Source organism: Tenrec ecaudatus, chromosome 1 (genome assembly GCF_050624435.1).
Source record: "Tenrec ecaudatus isolate mTenEca1 chromosome 1, mTenEca1.hap1, whole genome shotgun sequence".
Taxonomy (NCBI): Eukaryota; Metazoa; Chordata; class Mammalia; order Afrosoricida; family Tenrecidae; genus Tenrec; species Tenrec ecaudatus.
In genome coordinates this window covers 104,908,142-104,933,539 of record NC_134530.1, presented here as the reverse complement: position 1 = coordinate 104,933,539, position 25,398 = coordinate 104,908,142, and the positions used below count along the sequence as shown (strand labels likewise).

The 25,398-nt window shown below is 37.4% G+C and overlaps 1 protein-coding gene across 1 annotated transcript in view; it reads right to left on the bottom strand.

The window, feature by feature from the left end:
* Positions 1-1,029: 1,029 nt before the first annotated feature.
* ACADM (acyl-CoA dehydrogenase medium chain) overlaps positions 1,030-25,398 on the bottom strand; it is a 35,590-nt gene continuing 11,221 nt past the window's right edge. Inside the window, exons 4-12 of the mRNA XM_075557359.1 lie at positions 25,254-25,323; positions 23,619-23,719; positions 22,346-22,426; positions 18,243-18,373; positions 14,818-14,926; positions 9,831-9,971; positions 8,745-8,840; positions 3,748-3,996; positions 1,030-1,769 (exon numbers count right to left, since the gene is read on the bottom strand). Of these exons, the coding sequence (XP_075413474.1) occupies positions 1,698-1,769; positions 3,748-3,996; positions 8,745-8,840; positions 9,831-9,971; positions 14,818-14,926; positions 18,243-18,373; positions 22,346-22,426; positions 23,619-23,719; positions 25,254-25,323 (1,050 nt within the window). The 3' untranslated portion in view covers positions 1,030-1,697. The remainder of the gene's footprint in view (positions 1,770-3,747; positions 3,997-8,744; positions 8,841-9,830; positions 9,972-14,817; positions 14,927-18,242; positions 18,374-22,345; positions 22,427-23,618; positions 23,720-25,253; positions 25,324-25,398) is intronic.

The following is a 25,398-nucleotide window of genomic DNA, read 5'->3' as shown; positions in this document are numbered from 1 at the left end:
AAGTGAGTGATGGGATCATGAGTGATGATTTCAGGTGCAGCTATTAGCCTCTCTCTTTCAGTAGGAAAGACGAGTGATGGAAATCAAACAGATGGGAAACAATTAGTTCAATGGACCCCACAGATATCAGTCACCTTTACTACAGACAAGGACGAGAGCTAGTGCCTGGCTACCACTACCAACTACTTAGAAGATCCTGGATCTAGGGGAAGGAAAATACGAAGAAAAATTCAGAATCATAAAAAAAGACCAGGCTTATTGGTTGGATAGAGACTAGTGGAATCCCTGAGACTATGGCCCTTAGTCACTCTTATAGATCAATTTTTTAAGGTAGGCTCATCTATAAAGGGAAACTATAACTCTCATGAGGTACTCTTACATTAAAATAAATAACCATTTGAGACCTAAAAGGCAGTATTCATCCAAGGAAAAAGTTCAGAAGGTTAGGGAAAGAGGATGGAAACAGTCAACACTGGGAAGAAGTGGAATAAGTGAAGTTACATCGAAGGGGATTGCAAGAATGAAATAAAATATATGAATACAAAAGTTAATAAGATAAAATCAAAACAATTTAACTACTGAACATGAATAAATTCATTTTTTGGGTACAGGGTTTTACTTTTAATAACTTAATTTAAAAGATTATGAATAGATTTGATGCTTAGAATTACAATGAGATATCAATTTAAGTTTTGGTTCTTAATTTATATTTATATTTTGAGCATCTTTAATAATAAAAATGAATGGGTAATTTATGCATATCAACATAAAATTCCTTCCTAGTAACCCCACCCAATCAAAATAAGTACTAAACCTTCATGAATGTATAGATGTGCTTTACACAATTGATGTATGCATGGATTGTGATAAGAGTTGTATGAGCTCCTCATAAAATGTTAAAAAAAGAATATAGACTGATAAGTATTCAACAGACAATTTTATCTTAGTTTCTTTTCATAACATGCACATGAAATGAGACATGTACAAGGCTGATCAAAGGCTCCCTGTATATTATTAGTCATATAAAAATCACTTAAGGCAAGCTTTATTATTTTATTTTAAATAAGGAATATAAAATGTGGCCTCACAATCAAACAAGATTTTTAGGCAATTCTTGGTAGTTGTATAATGGGAAATTATGACTATAAAATTTTTAACTTTTACTGTTTAAGACTGAAAACAAATGCTATTCATATTGCAGGAAAGCAAGCAACTCTTACGCAAGCAACATCATTACATTTACAATGTCACTGGCAAGTAATTTGGTAGCAATAAATCGAATGTAAAATTTCCCCAATGGAGAATTTTGAACATTTTCATTACTTGTATGTCACTTTTCTGTCACTGGAAAAATATTCTAACAACAGGAATTTCTTGAAACTTCAAGTTTGAAATATCAAAATAACAAAACAATGTTTTGCGGTGTTTTTTTTTTTGTTCAAGTACTACTTTAAGTATATTGGTACTGAGGCAAATGAATACTTTATAGGAAACAAATCTTTTTGAGAAAAAGTTTTAAGCTAAATCATAGTACAAAAGTAATATTAAAAGCTAGAATTACATAGGTTTGCATAAAAACACTGATTTTCAAATTTTCATTGGAAAAAAAATCTTAAAGGCTTTTTTCCCCCTGGAGCTTAAATAGTGAATGATGTTCTAGTACTCAAAAATGAACACCATTTTCTATGGAGATTTCCTTAATTGTTAAACTTGCCAATATGCTCACGGGCTATAATAAGCCTTTGAATTTGTGCAGTGCCTTCATAAATCTGTAAGACAAAAACATAAATGTATGTAAAATGCATGCAGAAGATTAAGCAACTTACATAGATTTACTCAATATCTTTGAATATACTATCAGCCCACTGCATTTTCGAACTCCCTATACTCTCTGTAGTGTACAGTGAATCCAATTCCTGGTTTCCTTATAGATTAAACTATTACAGAAAGTCTTATCAAAGTATTTATCCAACTTCTCTGAACTGTTCTTTGCTGGTTGTCACTTCTATCCATTTTCTATTCTTATCTTTAGGTCTGAGGTATGAGTTATTAATTCTTGCCACCTGAAGAAGAGAACTGCTAAAGATTCAGGATGTATTAGTTTTGGGTCCTTTAGATATTCTCAGTAGCTAGCCCACATCCCCAGTTTCTACTTCTAGCCTTAACTATGTGTAAATGGTTAAAGAGCTGATAATAATAGTGCTATTATAATGTTTAATATTAGACACTTCAGAAAGAGGGCATCATCAGAAAAACTTCTAACTTTGCAAGAGACACAGATTCTGGTCCTCCGTGTTCTTGTGCTTAAATCGAGGGGGCTGCACACGGAACTGCCCAGATGTGTAAGCATGGCCCAGCAGGGAAGCGGCACTGGGGAGTGTGGCCTTTCTGGAAGGTTCTGCAAGCCAGCAACAGACTTTAGAAGAGACATCCGTACCACTGCCCTCTCACTGGTTTCCGGCTCCCAGGAGAGTTTATTGACATGAAGATGATTTGGCTAATTTAAAGTTTCATTTTAAACAGCATAGTTTTAGTAGAGCAAAGGATGTGTTGCAATGAATTCGGACATGGAAACAAAATGGCTCATCCAGAAACACTGGATATGACAGCACCCTTTAGTTTGGCTATTTTACTTTAAGTCATCTACTGAAAAAGTTAAGGTCTATGTTAAAAAAGTAATATTCTTGTTAGTACTTATTATTTTAAAAAATTTATCACACACAGCCATCTATGTTATATATTTTTACGAGTAGTAAAAAATCTCCAATAACCAGAAATTCACTTTTGTTTATGAATGTATTTTTAAATGATTTATTTCTTCACTTTTGTTGTGAACTGACTGGTTTACAGAGCAAATCTGTTTTCTATTCAATAATGCAGGCCCACTGTGTCATGTTATTGACTGTGATGCCCACAATGCAGTGTCACTTCTTTTACTTCCCCTGCTTCCTCTTTCCATTCTTCCTGCTTCCCTACCCTTGTTGAGATAGCTAAGATTTATTGTGCCAACTTGGCTGATAAACACATGTGAGATTAATTGAAGGGCAGTTTAATTAAAGTGTGAGAGATAAATGGCTTGGGGAGCCTCACCTTTCTTGTTGTCTGTTCTCTTGCTTTCTGATGGTCGGATTAGTGGCAAGGCTCACTTGCTGTGAGACATCCCTGAGGAGAAGCCACATGGACTTCCCCGGATACAGTCCTGGGGACTGGAGAAGCTGCCTGGAGAGCCCTGCCAGCGCTGAGATGCTTACACCACCACTGGATTCAAAGACTTTTTACCCACTGGCCTGTGATTGTTCTGCATTTGGCGTCATTGCATGTGTTCTGTGATTTTCAGGACTTTGTAGATTGGTGTAGGACATATGGGATAATGTCGGACTTAAGGGTTTGGACTGGACTGGGTTGGGATACTTTCTTTCTTCATGTACAGTTAACCTTTATATAAAACTCACTCTGATACACATGAGTGTGTCTGTGGATCTGTTTCTCTAGTCTACCCAGACTAACACACTTGTCAACTTTGTCCTTGGGTAAATGCTGCCCTTTCAATCTCACATGCTTGATTATTCTAAGGAGTGTATCTCTCCCTTGGATCATTGTTCCCTTAGAAACATGTCTATACTGCTTAGCTAAAAACTAAGCCACTGGGGTGAGTTCATTTACAGAATTTCCAAGTTTGAAAGGTGGCTATGAGGTTACAAATATCTTCTCTCTTAAAAATAAACTAAAAACATTTTTCAACCTTACCTGGTAGATCTTGGCATCTCTCATTAGTTTTTCTACAGGATACTCAGTATTAAATCCATTGCCTCCAAAAATCTGTACAGCATCAGAAGCCAACTGATTTGCAATATCACCAGCAAATGCCTTTGCAATAGAAGCAAAGTAGGTGTTTCTACGGCCGTTATCAACCTCCCACGCTGCTCTTTGGTAACTCAGTCTAGCTAGTTCAACTTTCATTGCCATTTCAGCCAGCATAAAAGATATTGCTTGGTGCTAGAATTAAAAGGAAAAAAAGAGAATGGGTAAGGAAGGCATCCTGGTGGTACAATGATTAAGCATTCAACTGGTAACTATAAGGTTGGCAGTCAGGACCCACCCAGTGGGTCCAAAGGAGAAAGACCTGCATCTACAAAGAACACAGCAAAGTCCATGATATGAGGCACCTCTATTCTGAGGGCATCTAGCTGCAGTAAGATTATACAGTCAGTTAAATGCTCAGCTACTGACCAAAGGGCTGGTGGTTAGAATCCACTCCGAGGTACCTTAGAAGAAAGGCCAGCCGAGCTCTTTCACTGCGAAAACCCTAGGGACCATATTTCTATGACGACACATGGAATCACCAAGAATTTGAACTGAACTGGATGATGGCAACTGACAACAATATACAGTAAGGGGCAGCTTGGGGGGAGGAGGGAGCTTTAAAAAGTTTCTGGGAAAATTCCATTACCTTCTAATTCATTTTTTCCAGAATTTTTGAAGTTCTTTCATAGTCATAGCAAAAAGAATATAGAGCAAAATGTTCACTTTGGTTGTCTTTAGGTAGTAAGATTATGGATGAAGATTACTGGCCCTTGCAAAACACAGGTTTGAACTACATAGGCCCACTTACCTGTGGATCTGATTCCCCTGGTATTAGTGTGGTGAGCTCAAGTGTTCCAAGTACTCACTTACAGTGCCGTGAGATGCTAACCATCTCTAGGAGCAGTTCACCTTTCCAGGTAGACAGAGGAGGTTAGCAGCTACTGGACAAACTGCTCACTCGAAACGATGGCAAAGCAGAGCATTTTAAGCCGACATTCACAACACTTGAGCTTGCTGCAAAAGCAGTGGATCCACATAGCTCAAAGGTGAAGTGTATTTATTTATATTCTTTACATCATCTAAATTACCTTACAATTATCATGGTACAGTGGCACTTCTACATTACAGTAATAGAATAATGTACTGATAAAGGTGAATAACTGCTATAGGAATAGCTGCTAGGAGAGCAATTTCCACTTTTACTTCTACTTATATGAATTGTGCCTATTTTCCCAAGCCAAGATTATTTCAATTTTTTTTCACTTAATTTTTTGAATATAAGGGCAAGTAAAATTGTATTTCCACTACAGCTCCAGTTCAAACATATCTGGTTACATTCTAAACAAATGTGTTTAAACAGGTCACTGTCATCAGTGGGAGGCTGTTGACTTGTTCTTTCATGAAAACATTTTATCTTGCTTTCATAAGTGTCTTAAAAAAAAGTGGCCCAAAGAAAACGGTAGCTTCCGAGGGGATCTGCCAGGCTAGTTAAATTCAACTTTGGGGGCTGGGGTGCGGGGAGAAGCGAGATTTCCTCATAGGACACTGCATGATCACAAGAACTTAACATGAAATTTGAAACTGCATAGGTGAGAAAAAGGTCAGGAAAGTCGTGTTGAGGAATTTTTTCCCCCTATCATGACAACGAACCTATTGATTTGTGGAAGGTAAAAGGGTTATACTCAGTTGATGCTGTTGGAAACTCTTACCCCATCCACGCTACAACTCTGATTTTGCAAATTCAGACTTACATTGTTCCTAAACCTCAAAGAACATTATAAGGAACTCTATCTAATCCCTCAAGGAAGCCAAGACTACATTTTGACATGGTATAGATCATAGACCACAGAATTCTTCATGGAAGGGCTAGAGAAAGAAATATCAACTTCAGAAGTGGATGTACTTAGATGGTCACATGTCAAGAAACAATAGCTTCACATTCTGATGGTTTTGCTTATTACAGGTTTCTATGATTTGGTACCAATACTTTTTACTTAACCCTGTATTTTCCAATAGTTTTACTGGCACATGTTCCACATATCATACATCAAGAAGAGTTGTACAATCATCACCACAATCAATTTTAGAATATTTTCTTTTTCTTGCACTCAGTTTTCTTAGCTTCTCATTTCTTCCCAACCTGCCTTGTCACGCTTCTAAGAAACCATTAATCCAGTTACTGTCTCTATGGACAAAACCAAAGAAAACAAAAACAAAATCTAACAACAAAAGCAAAGTGAAACAGAAAAGCCTCAACAGAAAAAAAGTACAAACATTAAAAACTAGAATGTCAAAAAACTAAAATATGTCAAAAGGGAGATCAAATGATAAGGTGTTTAATTTTGAGAGTGAATGAGAGTGAGTGAGAGACAGTGAAGGAGTGAGAGGGTGAGGGAGTGAGTGAGAGAGTGAGAAGGTGAGAGGGTGAATGAGAGAGTGAGAGGAAGAGAGTGACTAAGTGAGAGAGTGAAAGAGTGAGTGAGAAGGTGAGAGAGTGAGTGAGAGAAAGTGAGAGTGAGTGAGAGTAAGAGAGTGAGAGAGTAAGAGAGTGAGAGGGTGAGAGGGTAAGTGAGAGAGTGAGAATGAATTAGTGAGAGAGAGTGAGAGAGTGAGAGTGAGTCAAGGTGGTTAATTTTAACCTAATTGTATCTGCAATAATCCACTTTCCAATGCATTCTGCACATTCCTAGTCTATAATCAGACAAGATTCACCAGAGGTTTAATCAACATTTCATTTAAACTGAAACAACTTTTAAATGGGTCAACAGGGAGCGCAAATAAGACATTACACTTTAACCTAACTACATCTATCATGACTTTCCATTCCATGGTTTTCTGTCTGATAACAAAGCCCTTCCCACCCCTTGACTATGGGTCAGAGGTTAACCCTGTATTTTAACAGAATTGCTGTAGATTGGGTATAAATGAGCTATGAAAGTAAATGAAATGGCTAAGGAAGAAAATAGTAATCAATAAAGAGGTTATGTTTGCAAGACTTATTGGAAATTAAGTGAAGATTTTAAAGAGGCATTCAAATATCCAAATATGTAACTCAGGGAAGAAACAGGTCAAGGGTGGGAGATATACTCTGATAGTCACCAACATGTATTTTGTGTAGTTAAGGCCATAGAATCAGCTAGTCACTTAGAGAGTGATCTTTCACAATTCCCACTTTACAGAAATAGCAGGGTTTGGGGGTATATGGAATCCTGTCAATAAATTAATTTTTTAAATGTAGGCAGTCAGTTTTTTTTTAGTAATCAGGAGGGAAACAAATCATTAATATCAATCAAATGCTAAAAAAATATTCTAAGTTTTACACAAAGACTACAGTTTTTTTATCCTAAAAAAAGAGTATTAAAAAAAAAAAGAGAGAGAGTCTCGTTAACACGTGTCATCACTGGCTATGATCCCTATGGGACAAGGTTCCCCTGATGGGGAGTTAAAAGTTAAAAAACAGCCTCTGGAAGGTTAAGCTGCTGTAGAAGTTGATAAGTAAACCAAAAGCTAACCTCTAACGATGATAAAATACATGGAACTTTAAAATAACATTCACTCCATTACCAGGGTCTTGCACGAAAATAAAGCAAAATAACAATCATACACACCAGTTCTGACTGGCTTAAAATTTGACTTATAAACACACTTAGAAATTAATTAGATCCTGGTGATTGCCTGTACTACAGAAAATGGGTGGTTTGGAGAATTAGATAATATATTCTAAATGATTACTGAAGTGTCAGGTACACAACAGTCACTTAGTAAAACCTAGATGTTCTTTGCTTCATCATAATTAAGAATGTTATTGAGGGATCAGTAGTTTGTGGGAGAGTTTAAAGAAAATCTATACTTGAATCCCATCCAGATATACCACATTGTTTTCTTGTTAACAGGGCAGACATTTAATTTGTAGTTAAAATAATTTCCAAGAACAGGAGTGTTACTTAACATTTCTGTGAAATGGGATACTGTGTGACTTGGATTTTATGTAATCATCATAAGATTGACAGAGGTTCAAAAATCTGTAGAAAAAAAAACCAAGATCTTTTTTAAAATCTGTTTTTCCACTAACTTTTTTAATAAGAAAGAGATGCACATGGTGGTCACTGAGACCCAAGCTGCCATCACCTGCACTTGTCTGAGGGACTGTTCGAAACTGGCTCCTTCACTGCTTGTTCTATGTCGTCAATGCCCCACTCCCACTTGCCCTACTTTGCTTACACTCTCTCTAAAGCCAGCCAGTGTGCTTGTTCTTGCCACACCACAGCCTGGATTGCCTGGGCCACCACTGTGGGAGAAGCCATGTTCTTGAGCCCAGGTACCATGGGCATGGCTCCAGAGGCACACCTTTCAGCAACTCTGGCAGTACCCATGCAGTTCCTGCCTGACAGCAGGACTGGAAGGCACAGAGAGGCCGGGGAACTCGTCCTCTGCCACAGTCATCATTGTACAATCCCATTTCCCAGGGACTTTTGCAAGCATCCTTATGCAGGCATACCTCAGAGATATTGTGAATTTGGTTCCAAATCACTACAATAAAGTGAATAAAGCCTGTCATAATTTTTGTTTGTTTCCCAGTGTATACAATAGTTATGCTTATAATAGACTGTAGTCTATTAATTATGCAATAGTATTTTAAAAACTTTGACAGAGACATTTAGTGATCACATGCTGTTGAAACACTGTCACAAAGCTTCAATTTGTAAAAAACATTGTCTGTGAAGCACAATCACATGAGGTATGCCTGCACTTAGCAGAGTGTGTCCTCTGTAGTCCCATCTCCACCACAATTTCTGAATTCTAGTTTAACCGTATGGGCCACAGATAGATGTCTATGCAGTCAGATCTTGCTTGAACAGACATTAAATGACACACACCTATATTTGGATGAAAAAAAGTGTCTTTATAATTGAACAAAGCAAGTGCAGTATTTAAATTACCTCCACAAGCTGCTTTCCAAAGGTTTTCCTCTCCAGGGCATACTTAGTAGCTTCATCCAACGCTCTCTGTGCTAGTCCAACAGCACCAGCTGCCACCTGCATTTGAACAATTCATAAGCCATACATGTTTCAAACCACATCTAGTGTTATCCTTAGAGCATTGAGTACATGGCTACAAAGACAGCCAATAACTTAAAAGGCAATGAGAAAATGTGTGGGTACAAGTAAACATTTAAATTTATATTATTTATGAATTAAAAGCTAATGGAAAACATTTGTGCATAAGCTCAAATCTTTTTAAAAATAAATCATTATATTGGGGGCTCTTACAGCTCTTATAGCAATCTATTCATCAATGGTATCAAGTACATTTGTACATATGTTGCCATCACTATTTTCAAAACATTTTCTTTCTACTTGAGCCCTTGGTATCAGCTCATTTTTCCCTCCCTCCCCCACCTTCCAATCTTCGTGAACCCTTGATAAATTATAAATTATTATTATTTCTATATGTTACACCATCCGCTGTCTCTCTTTACCCACGTTTCTGTTGTTCATCCGCAGAGTAGGGTGGGGAGGATTATATGTCAATCACTGTAATCAGTTTCCTTTATCTCCCCCCCACCCTCATGAATCACTATTCCCATTATTGTTACTGAGGGGTGTATCTGTATTGGCTTCGATGTGTGGAGAGCTCTTATCTATACCAGTGTACATTCTGGGATTACAAATTATAGGCTCAAATCTTAAAGATGGTTTTATTCTCTGTTAACATGGAAAAGTTTACTAGGAAAATTAGTCTTGATGCATGTGGGAAAAAGAAACAAATACATGTCAACAAAAATGATTAAATTTACTAGAAATTAATAATAAATTCCTGTCTGTTTAAATGGTTCACAAAAACATGGTCAACATAGAGAGCTGAAGAAGTCTAAAACACCCAGAAAGGTAATATCTATTTTTAACAAATGCAGCAAACATTTAGAAAGAAATTGACAAAAATATAACCATAGCAAGCACATAATAGTATAATTGTTATGTAATAAATAAAAGACCTTATAAAGATTATCAGCTCAGATTACTTACTGGTGGTCTGGTTTTATCAAAAGCTCCCATTGCAATTTTGAAACCAGCGCCTTCACCAATTAAAACATTTTCTTTAGGCACTCTCACGTCTTCAAAGACAATTCCTCTTGTATCTGAACATCGTTGTCCCATATTTAATTCCTAACAAGAAAAGCATTTGTTTTAAGGAACCTTTTCTGAGCTAGCCACCATTTTTACCTTTAAACATTTTGTTCTATGTATGTGATTTCTGTAACTGTCTAAAACAGGAGCTGACAAGCCGTAATAAAACATGTTTTTGTTTTTAAAAATTGTTTTTAAAATTTTAATGGAACGCAGCTATACATATTTATTTAAATTTTATAACATTCCTACTAACATTGCAACATTCTTAATTGGATAGTTGTGACAGAGACCATATGTTTAGCAAAGCCTAAAATATTTATCATTTGGACACTTACAGGTTTGTCTACCCTGGTCTAAAATAATGTTTTATAAACTTTGAAACTAAAAGTAACCTAAAAGTCTACATACATAAATATTTATAAAGACAAACATCCTTATGTTTTAAGGCTGGCTTTTTTTAGGAACAACATTTAGCAAAACAGTCTGATCACTATGGTTTAGCTTGAAGTACCGTGCTGTCTGTAATAAGATATCTATATACCTATAAGGAAGTCCAGTTAATAAAACTATTATTCAAATATACCAATCACTAAAGCTTATGATGAAGGAAATAAAGAATTCTACCAACTTATTCACTCTAAAACTGATCATATATGATAAATACTGGACACTGGAATGTGAAGTTTGGAAATAAACATGAAAGACCAGTAGTTGGGAAATATGACTTGGGTGATAGAAACAGACTCATGGAAAAAATTAGCCCCGCATGCCACAGCCTAAGACCAGAAGAACTAAGGGTACTTGGTTACAAGCATCAACCATTCCCATCAAGAATGTAACAGAAGGACCCAGTTAGAATGAGAGAAAAATGGGAAAGGGGGAACCGATTACAAGGATCCACATGGAACCTCCTCCCTGGGAGATGGACGGCAGAGAAGGGGGGGAAGGGAGACTCCGGATAGGGCAAGATATGACAAAATAACAATCTATAAATTATCAAGGGCTCATGAGGGAGGGGGGAGCGGGGAGGGAGGGGGAAAAAAAGAGGACCTGATGTAAAGGCCTTAAAGTAGAGGGGAAATGCTTTGAAAATGATTAGGGCAAAGAATGTACAGATGTGCTTTATACAACTGATGTATGTATATGTATGCATTGTGATAAGAGTTGTATGAGCCCCTAATAAAATGTAAAAAGAGAAAAAAAAGAATGAGAGAAAAATGTACAACAAAATTCCAATTCATAAAAACAAACCAATCCCCGCACCCAAGACTTAATGAACTGATAGAGGCCAGAGCAACTCCCAAGACAATTGCCCTAAAATACTGTTTTGACTTGGAATTGAAGCCACTCCAACAGGTCTCTGCTCAGCCAAATAGATTGATCTCTAAGATAAGCCATAACAACCCTGAGAAATGTGTCCTTTAAACACTGACTACAGATTTAACTATTAACATTTAAACAAAAGCAAAACTTAAAAGGCAAGGGCAGGCAGGGAAACTGGATGGATGGCAAGGATAAAAGAAATGAAGCATTAGAGATGGTAATCAATGTCACAGAATAATATATATATGGATTGTGAATAGGAAACTAATTTGCTGTGCAAACTTTGACCTAAGAAAAGAATAAACAGAAGAAGAAAATAAGAAAGATTAGTGGTAGCAACATGGAGTCCCTGCGTGGTACAAAGGGTTAAGTGCTTAGTTGCTAGCCAAAATGTTAAAGATACAAGTCCACTCTTGTCTCAAAAGCAAGTTTACACCCTTGAAAACCCAACACTCATCCAAGTTACAAGAAATGGTTTCTATTCAACTGAAGCAGCACAGGAAGATGAAAAGGGAAAGAAATGAAATCGCTAGTTGCCTCCTTGAACAACAGCCTCCATCGCCAGACCAGAAAAACTGGATGGTGCCTGGCTACCATGACTGCAGGTTTTGATTAAAAATTCATAAATGATCAAAAAGGAGGATACACAGAGGAGAAATAAAAATTCTCACAGATCCTAAACATTTAGGAGGTACAGAGGTAGAATAAACCCTTCAACTTTATTGCTCTGAGAACAACTTAAAAGTGCTTAAACCTTAAAACTAAGCCACAGATATCCCCTGAAGTCATTTTTAAAACTGAAGACTTGGGGTAGAGGGGCACCCCCCCAAAAAAACCCCAAAGAATAGTTTAAGTCATAAATGTCTACCTCTTTTAATAGCTATCTCTCGCATAAAATCAAGAAGAGCAATTCAAGATTAGATAGCAAGCTTAGGGGCAGTGATTTTAGGCTAGTGGGAAATACTCTGGGAAAGAGTGACTGTGCAATCTGAAGAATACTATCGGTGTCACTGAGTTAACAGTAGATACAGAAATGGTTATGTTGGTCAATATTCTTTATAAATTCTCAATAACATTAATATAGTACATTAAAATTTAATAGTATATATGAACGTTCATAAAGGGGTATGTCTTATGCTTTTTTCTATCTTTATAACCATAGATTTTTAAAATGTTACTAATAAATACACATGTTCATGAACAAACACAAAATAATGGGCATATTATCTCTTCCAGTTGGTGACCAGATTTCTAATTTTCTTGGCCTAGATGACTAAGCACTTTCAAGCGCTACAATCATTTGCTGAATCATCTCAACAGGAAACATCCAGCACCTCTCTCAGAATTCCTCCCTTGCTTTAGACACAGGTATCATTTAGCTATTAATAAGCTTTCTTTTAAAAAAGACACCCAAAACAAGCTTTCTTTTTTAACAAAATCTTTGTTTCAAAACAGATTTTTACAGTGCTAAAATTGAGTATCCTCTTTCTATTCTCAAGAGTTAAAATCTTAAATCATTCTTTGTTAACTCTCAATAAGACTATTTTATGACTTCATTTTTCTGTTGTAGTTGTCAAGTTTTAAACTCTTTTGCCTTGGGCATACATAGAAGCCTAAATATAGACATGTACATATGTAAATATATTTATGATTATGGGGGAAATAGACCTATGTGCATATATTTATAGGTTTAGTAATAGGGTAGCAGGTGGACATTGGTCCTCCTTGCATGCATTCCCTTAATACAAGAGCACCTTGCTCAGCTAAACGGCCATTTCATGATACCCACCTTCCCGACATGATCGCTGAAGACAGACATGTGCATAAGCAAACATGGTGAAGAAAGCTGATGGTGCCCAGCTATCAAAAGATACAGCATCTGGGGTCTTAAAGGCTTGAAGGCAAACAAGCGGCCATCTAGCTCAGAAGCAACAAAGCCCACAGAGAAGAAGCACACAAGCCTGTGTGAACATGAGGTGTTGAAGGGATCAGGTAGCAGACACTAAAGATCAAAAATCATCATTGTGTGATCACCTTTCCCACACAAACGTGTGGGGGGGGGCGAGGAGAAGGCTGATGGTGCCTGGCTATTGAGAGATACAGCATCTGGGGACGTAAAGGTAAACATGTGGCCATCTAGCCCAGAAAAAACAAAGCCCACATGGAAGCAGCACACCAACATGGGTGATCAAGAAGGGCAGAGGGGGTCCAGGTTTCAAGCACCAAAGGCCAGGGGGGGGCGAATCATATCATTGTGACTGAGGGGAGCACGTGATAGGTACCCAATGCCCATCTGTAGACAACTGGACATCCCTTGCTTAAGGGTAGTGGGGAGGAGATGAGTCACTCAGTTCAGTGTAGCAACAATGAAACTCACAACCTTCCTTTAGTTCTTAAATGCTTCCTCCCACCAGCTATCATGATCCCAATTCTACCTTGCAAACCTGGTTAGACCAGAGGATGCACAGCGGTACAGATGGGAACTGGAAACACAGGGAATCTAGGACAGATGAACCCCTCAGAACCAGCGGTGAGAGTGGCTACACCAGGAGGGAAGGGGGGACTAGAAAGGGGGAACCGATCACAAGGATTTACATATATCCTCCTCTCTGGGGGATGGGTAATAGAAAAGTGGGCGAAGGGAGAGTCGGGCAGTGTAAGATAAGATAAAATAAATTATTAAGGGTTCATGAGGGAGGAGGGAGCAGGGAGAGGGTAAAAAGGAAAAAGAGGAGCTGATCCCAGGAACCCAAGCGGAATGCAAATTTTGCAAATGATGAGGGCAACGAATGTCTAAGTGTGCTTTACACAATTGATGTATGTGTGGATTGTGATAAGAGTTGTATGAGCCCCAATAAAATATACTATAAAAACCCAAAAAAACTCTTTTGCCTTTTCGTTTACTCTAAATGCAATAGTTAAACACAGAAAAATGCATTTAGCTATAATTCTTTTGAAATATGTGAAATGAATTTTTCGTAAACAAAATTTTCTTGACTTTCCACATCCCAGTGAGGTTCTTTGCCTCTCTAGCACAGTACGTGCACAGGTGAATGTGCACAGGTTTTTGTGTGAGTGTTGTGTTGTATGTCTTTGGATAGCCAATTTACTTTGTAATGTTTTAATGCATAAAATGGATGAAATGCCACTTAATCTACATAAAAGGTGGCTGTGAGGATCTGAAAAGTATAAAACAAACTATTAACAACAAAAATCGTGGAAAAGCCCTTTGAAATACTTAGGATCTATTATTGGGCCGGTCATAAAAATATGAGCTTGATTATAGCTTCAACTTAACTGTGTTATAAGAATTCTCCATAGAATGATTTTCTTAAAGGCTACCTTTGAAATAATGACCTGAAATAATTATTCTCAAAACCTTCAGCAAATATGGCTTTATTTTCATTCCAACTTAATACAATCAAAATACTTTTAATAAAGGAAACAAGAATAGCAATTTTCAAATTTAAGAGTAAAATTATAATTGAACACTTATTTACTAAAACACACACACACACACACACACACACACACACGTACACACAAACATAAAGTTTACCTTTCTTCCAATATGGATTCCTGGAGTATCAGCTTCCACAATAAATCCAGTAAAGGCTTTACTAGCAGGAGTCTTAGGATTTGGATCAGAACGGGCCAATAAAAAATACCTAATATGCACAACATAAAAGGATTATGATAATAGTGTCAGCAGATAACATATGGTGACTGCATTCTTAGTTAATAAATTCAACAACCCCAAATTATTATTACCCCCTCTTTTAGAGATGAGGAAGTAGCTAATCAGAGAGGCTTAGAAACTTGCCCAAGTTTTATACCTAGGATATGGCACAGCAAGTAGTCCAACCTACTAGGTATACTTGTGAATTACTCTGGTATTCAACTTTTTGGTAGAAAGAGTGTAAGTGTAAGTCAAAATTCCTTATGTCAAGATAATGTAATAAAAGAATGTGCATGTTGGAACCAGTTATTTTTTCCCCCAAACTAGTTTTAATCAAGAGACAAAGTTATCTGGTACAGGAGAACAAAGAAAGCTGCTTATAAAAATGATATTTGCTAGTTTTCCTCCAGAAACATTCTGAAATGAAAAAATGGAGGAAAAACTGTGAAGCATTTTTGTAATTCTAACCCAAGCTTTATCTAGCCAGGTACAGCCAGAATGCACCTTAGAAATGAGGATAGTGAGCCTTTATCTCATGTTCTTCAGATGTGTTATTAGAAGAGACCAGTCCCTGGAAAAGGGCATCACAGTCGGTCAGAGAAAAAAGAAGACTCACGATGAGACGGACTGTCAGTGACTGCCACTGTGGACTCGGCCTATAACTGAGGATGGCACAGAACCAGGTAGCGTTTTGCTCTGTTGTACATAGGGTCTCTGTGGATTGGAACCAACTTGATGGCAGATAACACAGTTTACCTAAGTAAAATTCTGTCTTCATCTAGGAGTTAAGGTCACTTCTGTTCACTGCTTACAATACAAAAGAGTGCACTTACAAGTGGCTTTCTTTGTCCCTCAGACTCAGACCAAGAGTTTCAATGAAGTGCGAGTGTACGTGGTGGCAAGTTACAGATACTAGGGCAGGTAGCTAGGGCTGCCATCAACCAAATTCAATCAGCAGGTACTTGGATTTTACATATAAAATTTCTAAGAATTATTTTGAAGTAGTTCAGAGCTTTTAAAGGCTTTTAAAAATTCACTTAATCTTTTCCCCACATAATTTCTTATGGATCTTCCAGTTCTACAAACATATTGGTGGTCAGGTGCAATTACATCAGTTCTGATTCAAAGACGCTTTGTACAACAGGACAAAACATGTCCAAAGTTAAGTGAGATGACCATCTCACTTTTTAAAAATAATTTTATTGGGGACTCTTACAACTCTTAACACAATCCACACATCCATTGTGTCAAGTGTATTTGTTGCCATTGTCATTTTCAAAACTTTTTCTTTCTACTTGAGTCCTTGGTATCAATCTCATCCCCCACCCCTACCTCCCTCATGAACCCTTGATAATTTATAATTATTGCTTTTTCATGTCTTACACTGACCGATGTCTTCCTTCACCCACTTTTCTGTTGTCCATGACCCTGGGAGGGGGTTATATGTAAATCATTGTGATCGGTTCCCCTTTTCTCCCCATCACCTTTCCCTTACCCTCCTGGTTTCTCTAATTTCAATAGTGGTCCTGAAGGGTTTATCTGTCCTGGATTCCCTGTGTTTCCAGTTCTTATTTGTACCCATGTACATGCTCTGGTCTAACCAGATTTGTAAGATAGAACTGGGGTTAAGATAGACGGGGAGGAGGAAGCATTAAAGAACTAGAGGAAAGTTGTAAGTTTCAACAGTACTGTACTGCGACTGGCTTGTCTCTTGCCTGCAATTCTTCTGTAAGGAGATGTCCAATTGCCTACAGAAGGGCTGTGGGTCTCCACTCTGCACTCCCTATCATTCACAATGGTATTTTTTTCTTCTGGGTCTTTGATGTCTGTGTCCTATTGACACCTCATGATCACACAGGCCAGTGTGCTTCTTCCATGTGGACGTTGTTGCTTCTGAGCTAGATGGCCGCTTGTTTATCATCAAGCCTTTAAGACCCCACATGCTATATCTTTTGATAGTCGGACAACATCAGCTTTCTTCACCTTCAGCGATTGTGTCGGGAAGGTGAGCATCATGGAATACCAGGTTAATAAAGTGTTCTTGCATTGAGGGAGTACTTGAATACAGGCCCAATCTCTGTAAGCTATATTAATACTAAACCCATAAATATATGTACATAGATCTATTTCCCTATCGTTATATATAAATATATTTACGTATGTACATGTCTATATTTAGACCTCTATAAATGCCCTTTGCCTCCTAGTTATTTCCTCTATTTCCTTTTACTTTCTTCTTGTCCCACTATCCTTCTTAGCCTTCATTTGGGTTTCAGTAATTCCTTTCAGTTACATTGCTATTGATCAAGCCCCACCAGGCATCCTACACTTTCCTTGCCATCAATTTTAGATCACTTGTTGTTCCTCTGTCCCTGGGTTTGTTAACACTCACTTCCTTTCCCCCACCTCACCCTCTCCCTTGTCCCCCAGAACTGTGGGTCCTGGTCCTGTTGTTTTCTTCTCTGGATTGTTTATCCTACCTATCTTATCTAGATAGACATGCAGAGACAATGATAAGCACAAAAACAAGATAGAGCAAAACAAAGCAACAAAAGAAAACAACAACAAAAACCAATAACAAAAAAAGGAAAACCTGTAAATAGTTTCAGGCCTGTTTGTTGACCTTTAGGAGTGTTTTCTGGTCGAGTCTGGACCATTTCATTTCTAAGGAACATTCTGGCAGTACTTCTTCCATCACAGATTTATTTGTTCTCTTGGCAGTCAATGGTTTTTTCAATATTCTGCACTACCAGCAAAATTCAAATGCATCAATATATTACACAATCAATGTCCAGCTTTCACATGCATATGAGGCAACTGAAAATTGGATTAGGTGCACTTCAGTCTTCAAAGTGGTATCCTTACTCTTCAAGACTTCAAAGACACACATTTCTTGATAGCTTCCTCCATGCTTAGTGACTTTGGATTCAAGCAAGATGAAATCCTTGACAACTTCAATCTTTTCTGTTTGTTATCATGATGTTTTCTATCTGCCCTGCTGTGAGGATTCTGGTGCTTTCCCACTGAGCTCTAATGCGTACTAAGGACACAGTCCTTGATCTCCATCAGCAAATGTTTCAAGTTCTTCTCGCTTGCATCAAGCAAGTTTGTCATCTGAATAAAGCAGCTTGTTACTATGTCTTCCTGCAACACTGAAATTTTCATGTAGTCCTGCTTTGAAGATTATTACTCAATATACAGATCGATTAAGTACTACAATTGCAACTATCTAAAAATAAAGAGCAATGAAACCCTGAATATAAGATAATTAAAAAGGTAATACAGAGAAGTGGTAAACAACATACCAATTAGCTTTTCCTCCATTAGTTATCCACATCTTCTGACCATTAATAATATACTCATCTCCTTTCCTTTCTGCTTTGGTACTTAAACCAGCTACATCAGAGCCTGCTCCAGGTTCTGTTACACAATAGGCCTTAAAATATAGACACAAGAGAAAATATTACATGCTAGTTGTTAAATTACAAAGTTTTGAAAAAAGTATTCTATTTTTTAAAACAGTATTTAAAGAATTTTAAACTACCTAAAAATATTATTACAGAACCAAATAACCTGGTAAAATGTAATATAGTTAAGACTATGAAATTAGATGCAGGCTCTCAAAAAGCCAAGTCAAAAATTAAAATGTTAGATAAACCCAACCAAATTAAATGTAACTTTACATATACTCATTCATTAAAGCACTTACTGTCTGCTAGGTACCTGATTATGACCCATTAGACAGAGAAACAGTGATGACAGATCTTGTGTCCCCCAGATCTTCACAATGCAACAATGGATACAAGCATTTTATTACATATCTGTGTGAAAGGGATGCATACAAAAGGGGCTTACAAATTCAGTTTAGCTTCAGAGGGACAGGAAAAGTTTCCCAGAGAGAATGAGGATTAAATTAAGTCTCAAAATGGATGAGAGGTTCTTTGGGGAGATGAGAGAGGGATGTGTATTCTAGGTGGAAGTAATAGCACAGACAATGACACCAATCAAAGAGGAGAAAGTTCCTTAGCATATAAATTCTGTGTCTATATAAACAAGAATGGTTGAAAATGAGCTTGGAAATAAAAGAGAAGAGATGTTAAAGATATCTTTGTATCACAATAACCAAACTCATTACCATGGAGTCAATGCTGACTCATAGAGACCCCCCTGTGATTTTCCTAGACTATAACTGTTTATAGGAGTAGAAAGCCCAGTCTTTCTCCCTCGGAGCTGCTGGTGGTTTCAAACTGCATACCATGCCAATTGCAGTCCAATATGCAACCACTACACTACCAGGACTCCTTCTTATAACACAGTAAGAAGTGAAAACTTATCTAGAAGAAATAGAAGAGCTGCATTAAAGTTCTTCAACAGGAATGACAAGATACAAGCAGTAAGGACTGGTAGTTTGACTGTGAATATTTAAAATAAATTTCCTTGACTTCAAGGTACTTAATAGTCCAAATGAAAAAGAAACCTTAGCAATGAATCTTAATTCATAATAAGGGTAACATTAAAATGATGGTTTGTGAGAGGAGTCAAGATGGCGTCCAGGTAGAATCTGCTGACCAGAAAATTAAGAGGTAAGGAGGCCAATACTGGGAGGCTGGGTGCTAAAACTAGATCCAGTATACTAAAGTTTGTTTCAGATCCCCCTGTGATCTTCACACACGAAGCAACTCGAAAACACACCAAAATGCTCTAAGTTCACTGCATTTGTCAGTGGGCTCAGCTAACCCCTTGCCAGATACAGCAGTATGGCATTCACCATCCTTCCTGCACCCAAAATAGGCGCTGTAGCGAGCAGTAATTTCCCCAGGCTGCTGTATAAATGTGGTCTTAATCACAGGCTTGCAGAGAGCCTCGAGAGCTAGCCACAAGACCTCACATCTGAGATCCCCTCGGCTATCCTCCCTGCTCCAGTAGTCCAGGACCAGATTGACTACATTGGCCACCCCTTTCCCCGCTCCCCAGCTCCACACCTGCCAGTGTGGGTGATGATAGATAATTAGATAATAATTTATAGCAATTGAAGAGCCACTGGGATATTTATGACAGAACAGTGTTCCCCAAAGCACAACCGGCAGTGCTGTGCAGGATAAAGACTGGAGTGCCATAGGAATGCAGCCAGGGGAGAATTCAGTTCCAGACAGTCCCAAATCCACCCCATTAATACAGTCCCCTTCTCCAGTGGATAGCACAGCACAGCCTGATAACAGAGCACCCCAGAAGCCCATTATATAAAGGGGAAATTTTTTTTTTAAAACAAAGTGAAAAAAAAAACTTTCGGTTCCAGGACACATGGGTGAATATTGGACTAATAGACTTGGACTGGACTTGGTTGGGATTCTTTCTTAATGTACAAATACCCTTTATACAAAATTCTCTCATACACATGAGTTTCTATGGATTTGTTTCTCTAGTCTACCTGGACACCCTCAAATACCAATAGAAAATAAATAATAAAAATCAGGGCAGAGTTAAATGAGCCATGAGAACAATGCAAAAAAAAATCAATGCAGCAAAAAGCTGGTTCTTTTCTGATGGATTCAACAACATGGAAGATATGGACAAACACTTGGAAAACAATCCTTCCCTAGACTATCACAGAAAGAAAGAGGTCAAGGACCTCAACAGACCCTTAGCAAAAGAAGAACTAGACATGGTTACCATAAAATGACCAACGTAAAAAGCTCCCAGGCCAGATGGCTTCACAGGAGAATTCTACCAAACATTCAGGGAAGAACTGGCACCGATCCTCCACAAAGTATTCCAGAGCATAGAAAAAGAGGGCAAACTCCCAAACTCATTCTATGAAGCCAGTATAATTGATACCCAAACAGGACAATGATCCCACAGGAATAGAGACGCACAGACCGATATCTTTAACGAATACAGATGCAAAAATCCGTAACAAAATATTGATCAATAGAATATGAAAGTATATAAAGACATTATCATACATCATGATCAGGTGGGATTCATTTAGGGAAAGTCCAGCATCTGAAATTCCATCAATATTATTCACCACGTTGGTAAAAGGATTAAGAATCATGAGAATTGATAGACCCAGAAAATGCACTTGTAAACATTCAACACAACTTCCTACTTAAGACACTTCAAAAGATAGGAATGGAAGGAAAATTCCTAAAGTTAATACAAGGTATTTATGAAAAGCCAACAGCCAACATCACACAGTCAATGGAGAAAAGACAAAAACAATCCCAGTGAATTAGGGGACCAGACAAGGATGCCCCTTCTCCCTGAGGTCCTAGATAACAACACAAGGCAGCAGAAGGACATTAAAGGTATCCAATTGGGAGAGGAGGAAGTGAAACTATAGCTATTTGCAGACATGATGCTATACATTGAAAATCTCAAAAGCTCCACAAGAGTACTGGCAGCAATAGAGGAATATGGAAGAGTGCTAGAATACAAGATCGACAAACAGAAGTCTACTGGTTTGCTATATACATCGGATAAGACCATGGAAGAGGAGTAGGAAGGCAGGTATCCTTCACAATAGCCAAAACAAATGAAATATCTAGGGATATATTTAACCAAAAAAAGAAAAGACTTATACAAGAAAAACTACAGTACTCTACTACAGGAAGCCAAAAGTGACCTCCACAAATGGAAAAATATCTCATGCTCATGGATCAGAAGGCTCAATATAATAAAGATGTCAATCTTACCCAAGGCACTATGTAAGTTTAATGCTATCGGAATTCAAATACCAACAATCTTCTTCAGAGAGTGAAGAAGCCCAGAATTAGCAGAGAACTACTTAAGAAAATGGACAAATTTGGAGGGCTAACCTTACCTAACTTTAACACCTACTACACAGCCACAGTGGTCAAAACAGCATGGTACTGGGATAATGACAGACACTCAGACCAATGAAAAAGAACAGAAAACTCATCATAAAACCCTCAAACATATAGACAACAGATCTCCAACAAGGTCACGGTATTATCTGTATGTTCACGTTCTAGGAACATCCTCGTACTAAGTATATTCCTTCTTGTACTATATTCTCAGCAACTTTTAACTTTTTTTTCATCTTATTAGAACAAAACCTTGGGCATAATTTTTTTTTAACAATTTATTGGGGCTGATACAATTCTTTTCACAGTTCATACATATACATACATCAATTGTATAAAGCACATCTGTACAGTCTTTGCCCTAATCATTTTTTTCTCTTTTCTTCTTTTACATTTTATTAGGGACTCAAACAACTCACCTTGGGCATAATTTTTAAAAATAATTTTAACTAATATTATCAGTTGCTAAAATTTGTCTTAACCTGTTATGACACAGTATATACAGATAGAATAAAATAGAAAAATAACATTCCTGCTTCCATCTTTAAACGTGAACTAAAACAGCAGTTACAGATACTCACAGATATTAGTGGCTCCTCAGTCATCCTCCCCAAATATTTCTTTTGTTGCTCATTATTCCCCGCAATAATTACAGGCATTTGCTACCAAAGAAAGTTAAAGAAAAGCAAGATACTTCAGTAAGTATATAAGTTCAGAGATACTATAATTCAACACAAAAGAAGAAATATTTTCTTCCCAATGGGTCCAAAGCATTGACTTTTATTCTGCCTTTAAGATCCAGGGCTAAGCGTATGGAAATAAATGTGTTCATTTAAGTACATTTATAACATTTCTAATTTTATGTAGGTCTTATTGGTAATAACATGTATAACAATTTACCATACTAAAATGTTCCAATAAAGAATTAAATTTAAGGTGAGTGACATGGTATATAAAAATAGTAGGCCTCATAAATTGCTAGCTAATTTCATCACTGCCACAGCGGCCACAAATCATCCCGATCTTTCTCCTGAACTGTGGCTTTGGGCCATGCCCTAATCTAAGAATTCACACTGAAACAGCAGCCAAAGTATCTGCTCAAGGTCAGAGAGGACTCGAAGTACTGGAGACAACAGGACCAGAATGACAGGGCTTTGGAGTCAGCACTCCAGGCGTCACTGAATAATCTTGTGCTGCTTTTAAAAGAAAATGGGTTTACCAATTGTTATATCATTTGCATATAAAATTTGCAATATTATATATTTGCTACCAATTTATTAGCAAATAGAAAAAATAAATATATGAATGTTGAGCATGACTGACAATAAATCACGAAGATACTTAAAAAATGGGAAAAGACAAAATTTCACAGAGGAAAAGATAATTATCTGGTAATAAAGATTACAAGGCCAAAACATTATAGAATATTATAAATAAAAATGTAGAAAGCTTTTAAAAATATTTTTTAATTGATCTCTTTAAATTCCAAAAGGTCAGAAGGATCGTGAGGCCCCACTTTCACAGTCTGTATTCGTACTGAAATCAAGATCAAGTGAGCTTTTACCCTTCTGCTCCATGGGAGGTTTCTGTCCTCCCTGAGCTCACCTGAGTTTCGAAAAAGCTTTTATACATAAGGCTGAGTGGAGGAAAAAACATTTTCATTATACCATGTATTTTTCTATAAAGATCTTTAACTTCTATATAAGGTAACAAGATTTTTAAAAAAAGGTCCCATAGTGAGACACAATAAATTTTCATAAACATTCATATCAATATATTCCCTTCCAACCTAATCTAGTAGTAACTATATTTGGTTAACAGTTGTTAGGTAGTACTTTTTCTAAGTTAACTTACCCCTAAAGAATTTGCTTCAATGGCCGTCTGAATCCCAGTACATCCATACGCCAGTTCTTCAGTAATTAAACAAGCATCAAAAGTCCCAAGGCCAAGGCCTCCTACAACGTTAAAATGCTTTACAAGAGTCTACTACAACATACACAACTTTACTGAAATACAGGTGCACCGTTTTGATTACTGTCAATATTCAACCCAGGCAAATTTGTAAAAAGACTATCAACACAAGAAACTACAAAAGTGTTATGGCTAGCACAATAGCAAAATATGCGTGTCTAAAATAAATGTTAAACATTAAAAAGAATTATCTATGCTTACTACTTTTTAACTATATTTCTGTTTTAAACTTGATTTTGTAAAACTTTAACTCTGCTCTAAAGCTTTGACCCTCTGACCTAAGGAATGAAATGACAGGATCAAGAGGAAACAGTCACCAACAAAGTATGTTTGTTTTGTTTTGTTTGTTCATCTTACAGTGTATCTCAGAGGTGGTATGCCATTGGAGGTTATGCTCATGAAGTTGTGTTATGTTTTTCTGTGTTTCTGTATATGAAACTCAGGACTGATGAACCTATAGGGACAAGTAGAATAAAAAGGTGGGTTTTTATTGGGGGGAGGGGAGCGTGCCAGGGAAAGTGGGAGGCAGGAGGACATGATGTCAAGGAGTCCAGGAAGGAAAAGAAATTTTGGAAACTGTGGTAACAATTGCACAATTCTGCTTGATGTGATTGAACATGGAATGATAAAATGTATTAATTCCCAAATAGTAATAAATTTTAAAAAATGCAAAACATCATCTTTATCTTAGGGAGTGACATTACCAAAGCTAAGGTTTATGTTACAGTCAGTAAACAGTGATAAATAAGGAAACACATCTCTAAGTCTCAGTACAAAACTTCTAAAAGGGGGTAAATACTAATGTTTGAACAGGGAGACAAAGAGCAGAAAGCCATCTATTTATTTATTAATATCATTTTATTGGGGGCTCTTACAACTCTTATCACAATTCACCCATCCATCCTGTCAAGCACATTTCTACATATGTTGCCATCATCATTTTCAAAACATTTTCTTTCTACTTGAGCCCTTGGTATCAGCTCTTTAAACCCCTCCCCCACTCACTCCCTCATGAACCCTTGATAATTTAAAAATTATTATTATTTTCATGTCTCCCATCATCCATTTTTCTGTTGTTCGTCCCCCCTGGGAGGGGGTTCTATGTCAATCATTGTGATTGGTTTCCCCTTTCTCCCCCTACCTTCCCTTTTACCCTTCTGGTATCGCTACTTTCATTATTTGTCCTGAAGGGTTTATCTGTCCTGGATTGCCTGTGTTGCAAGCTCTTATCTGTACCAGCATGGGCAGAACTGAAAAAGGCAGGACTGGGGTTATGATAGTGGGGGGTGAGGAATCAGAGGCATAATGTGTTTCACTGGTGCTATACTGCACCCTGACTGGCTCATCTTCTTCCTTGGGACCCTTCTGTGAGGGGGATGTCTAATTGTCTACAGATGGGTTTGGGTCTCCACTCTGCACTCCCCTAGAAAGCCACTTAATATTTGAAAAACAAAATAGAAAATTCACAATTACCCCTGTTCATTTGTATTCTAAAATTAAAACTGTGAGACAGCTTACCACAACTCTCTGGAATGTGTGTATTAATCAAGCCAAGTTCCCAGGCTCTTTTAATCAAGGGGAAAGGGTACTAAAAGAAAGAGGGGGGGAAAAAGCCAGTTACGCAACATTTAAATCTAGATAGCTGAATTCTCTGACCTTGTAA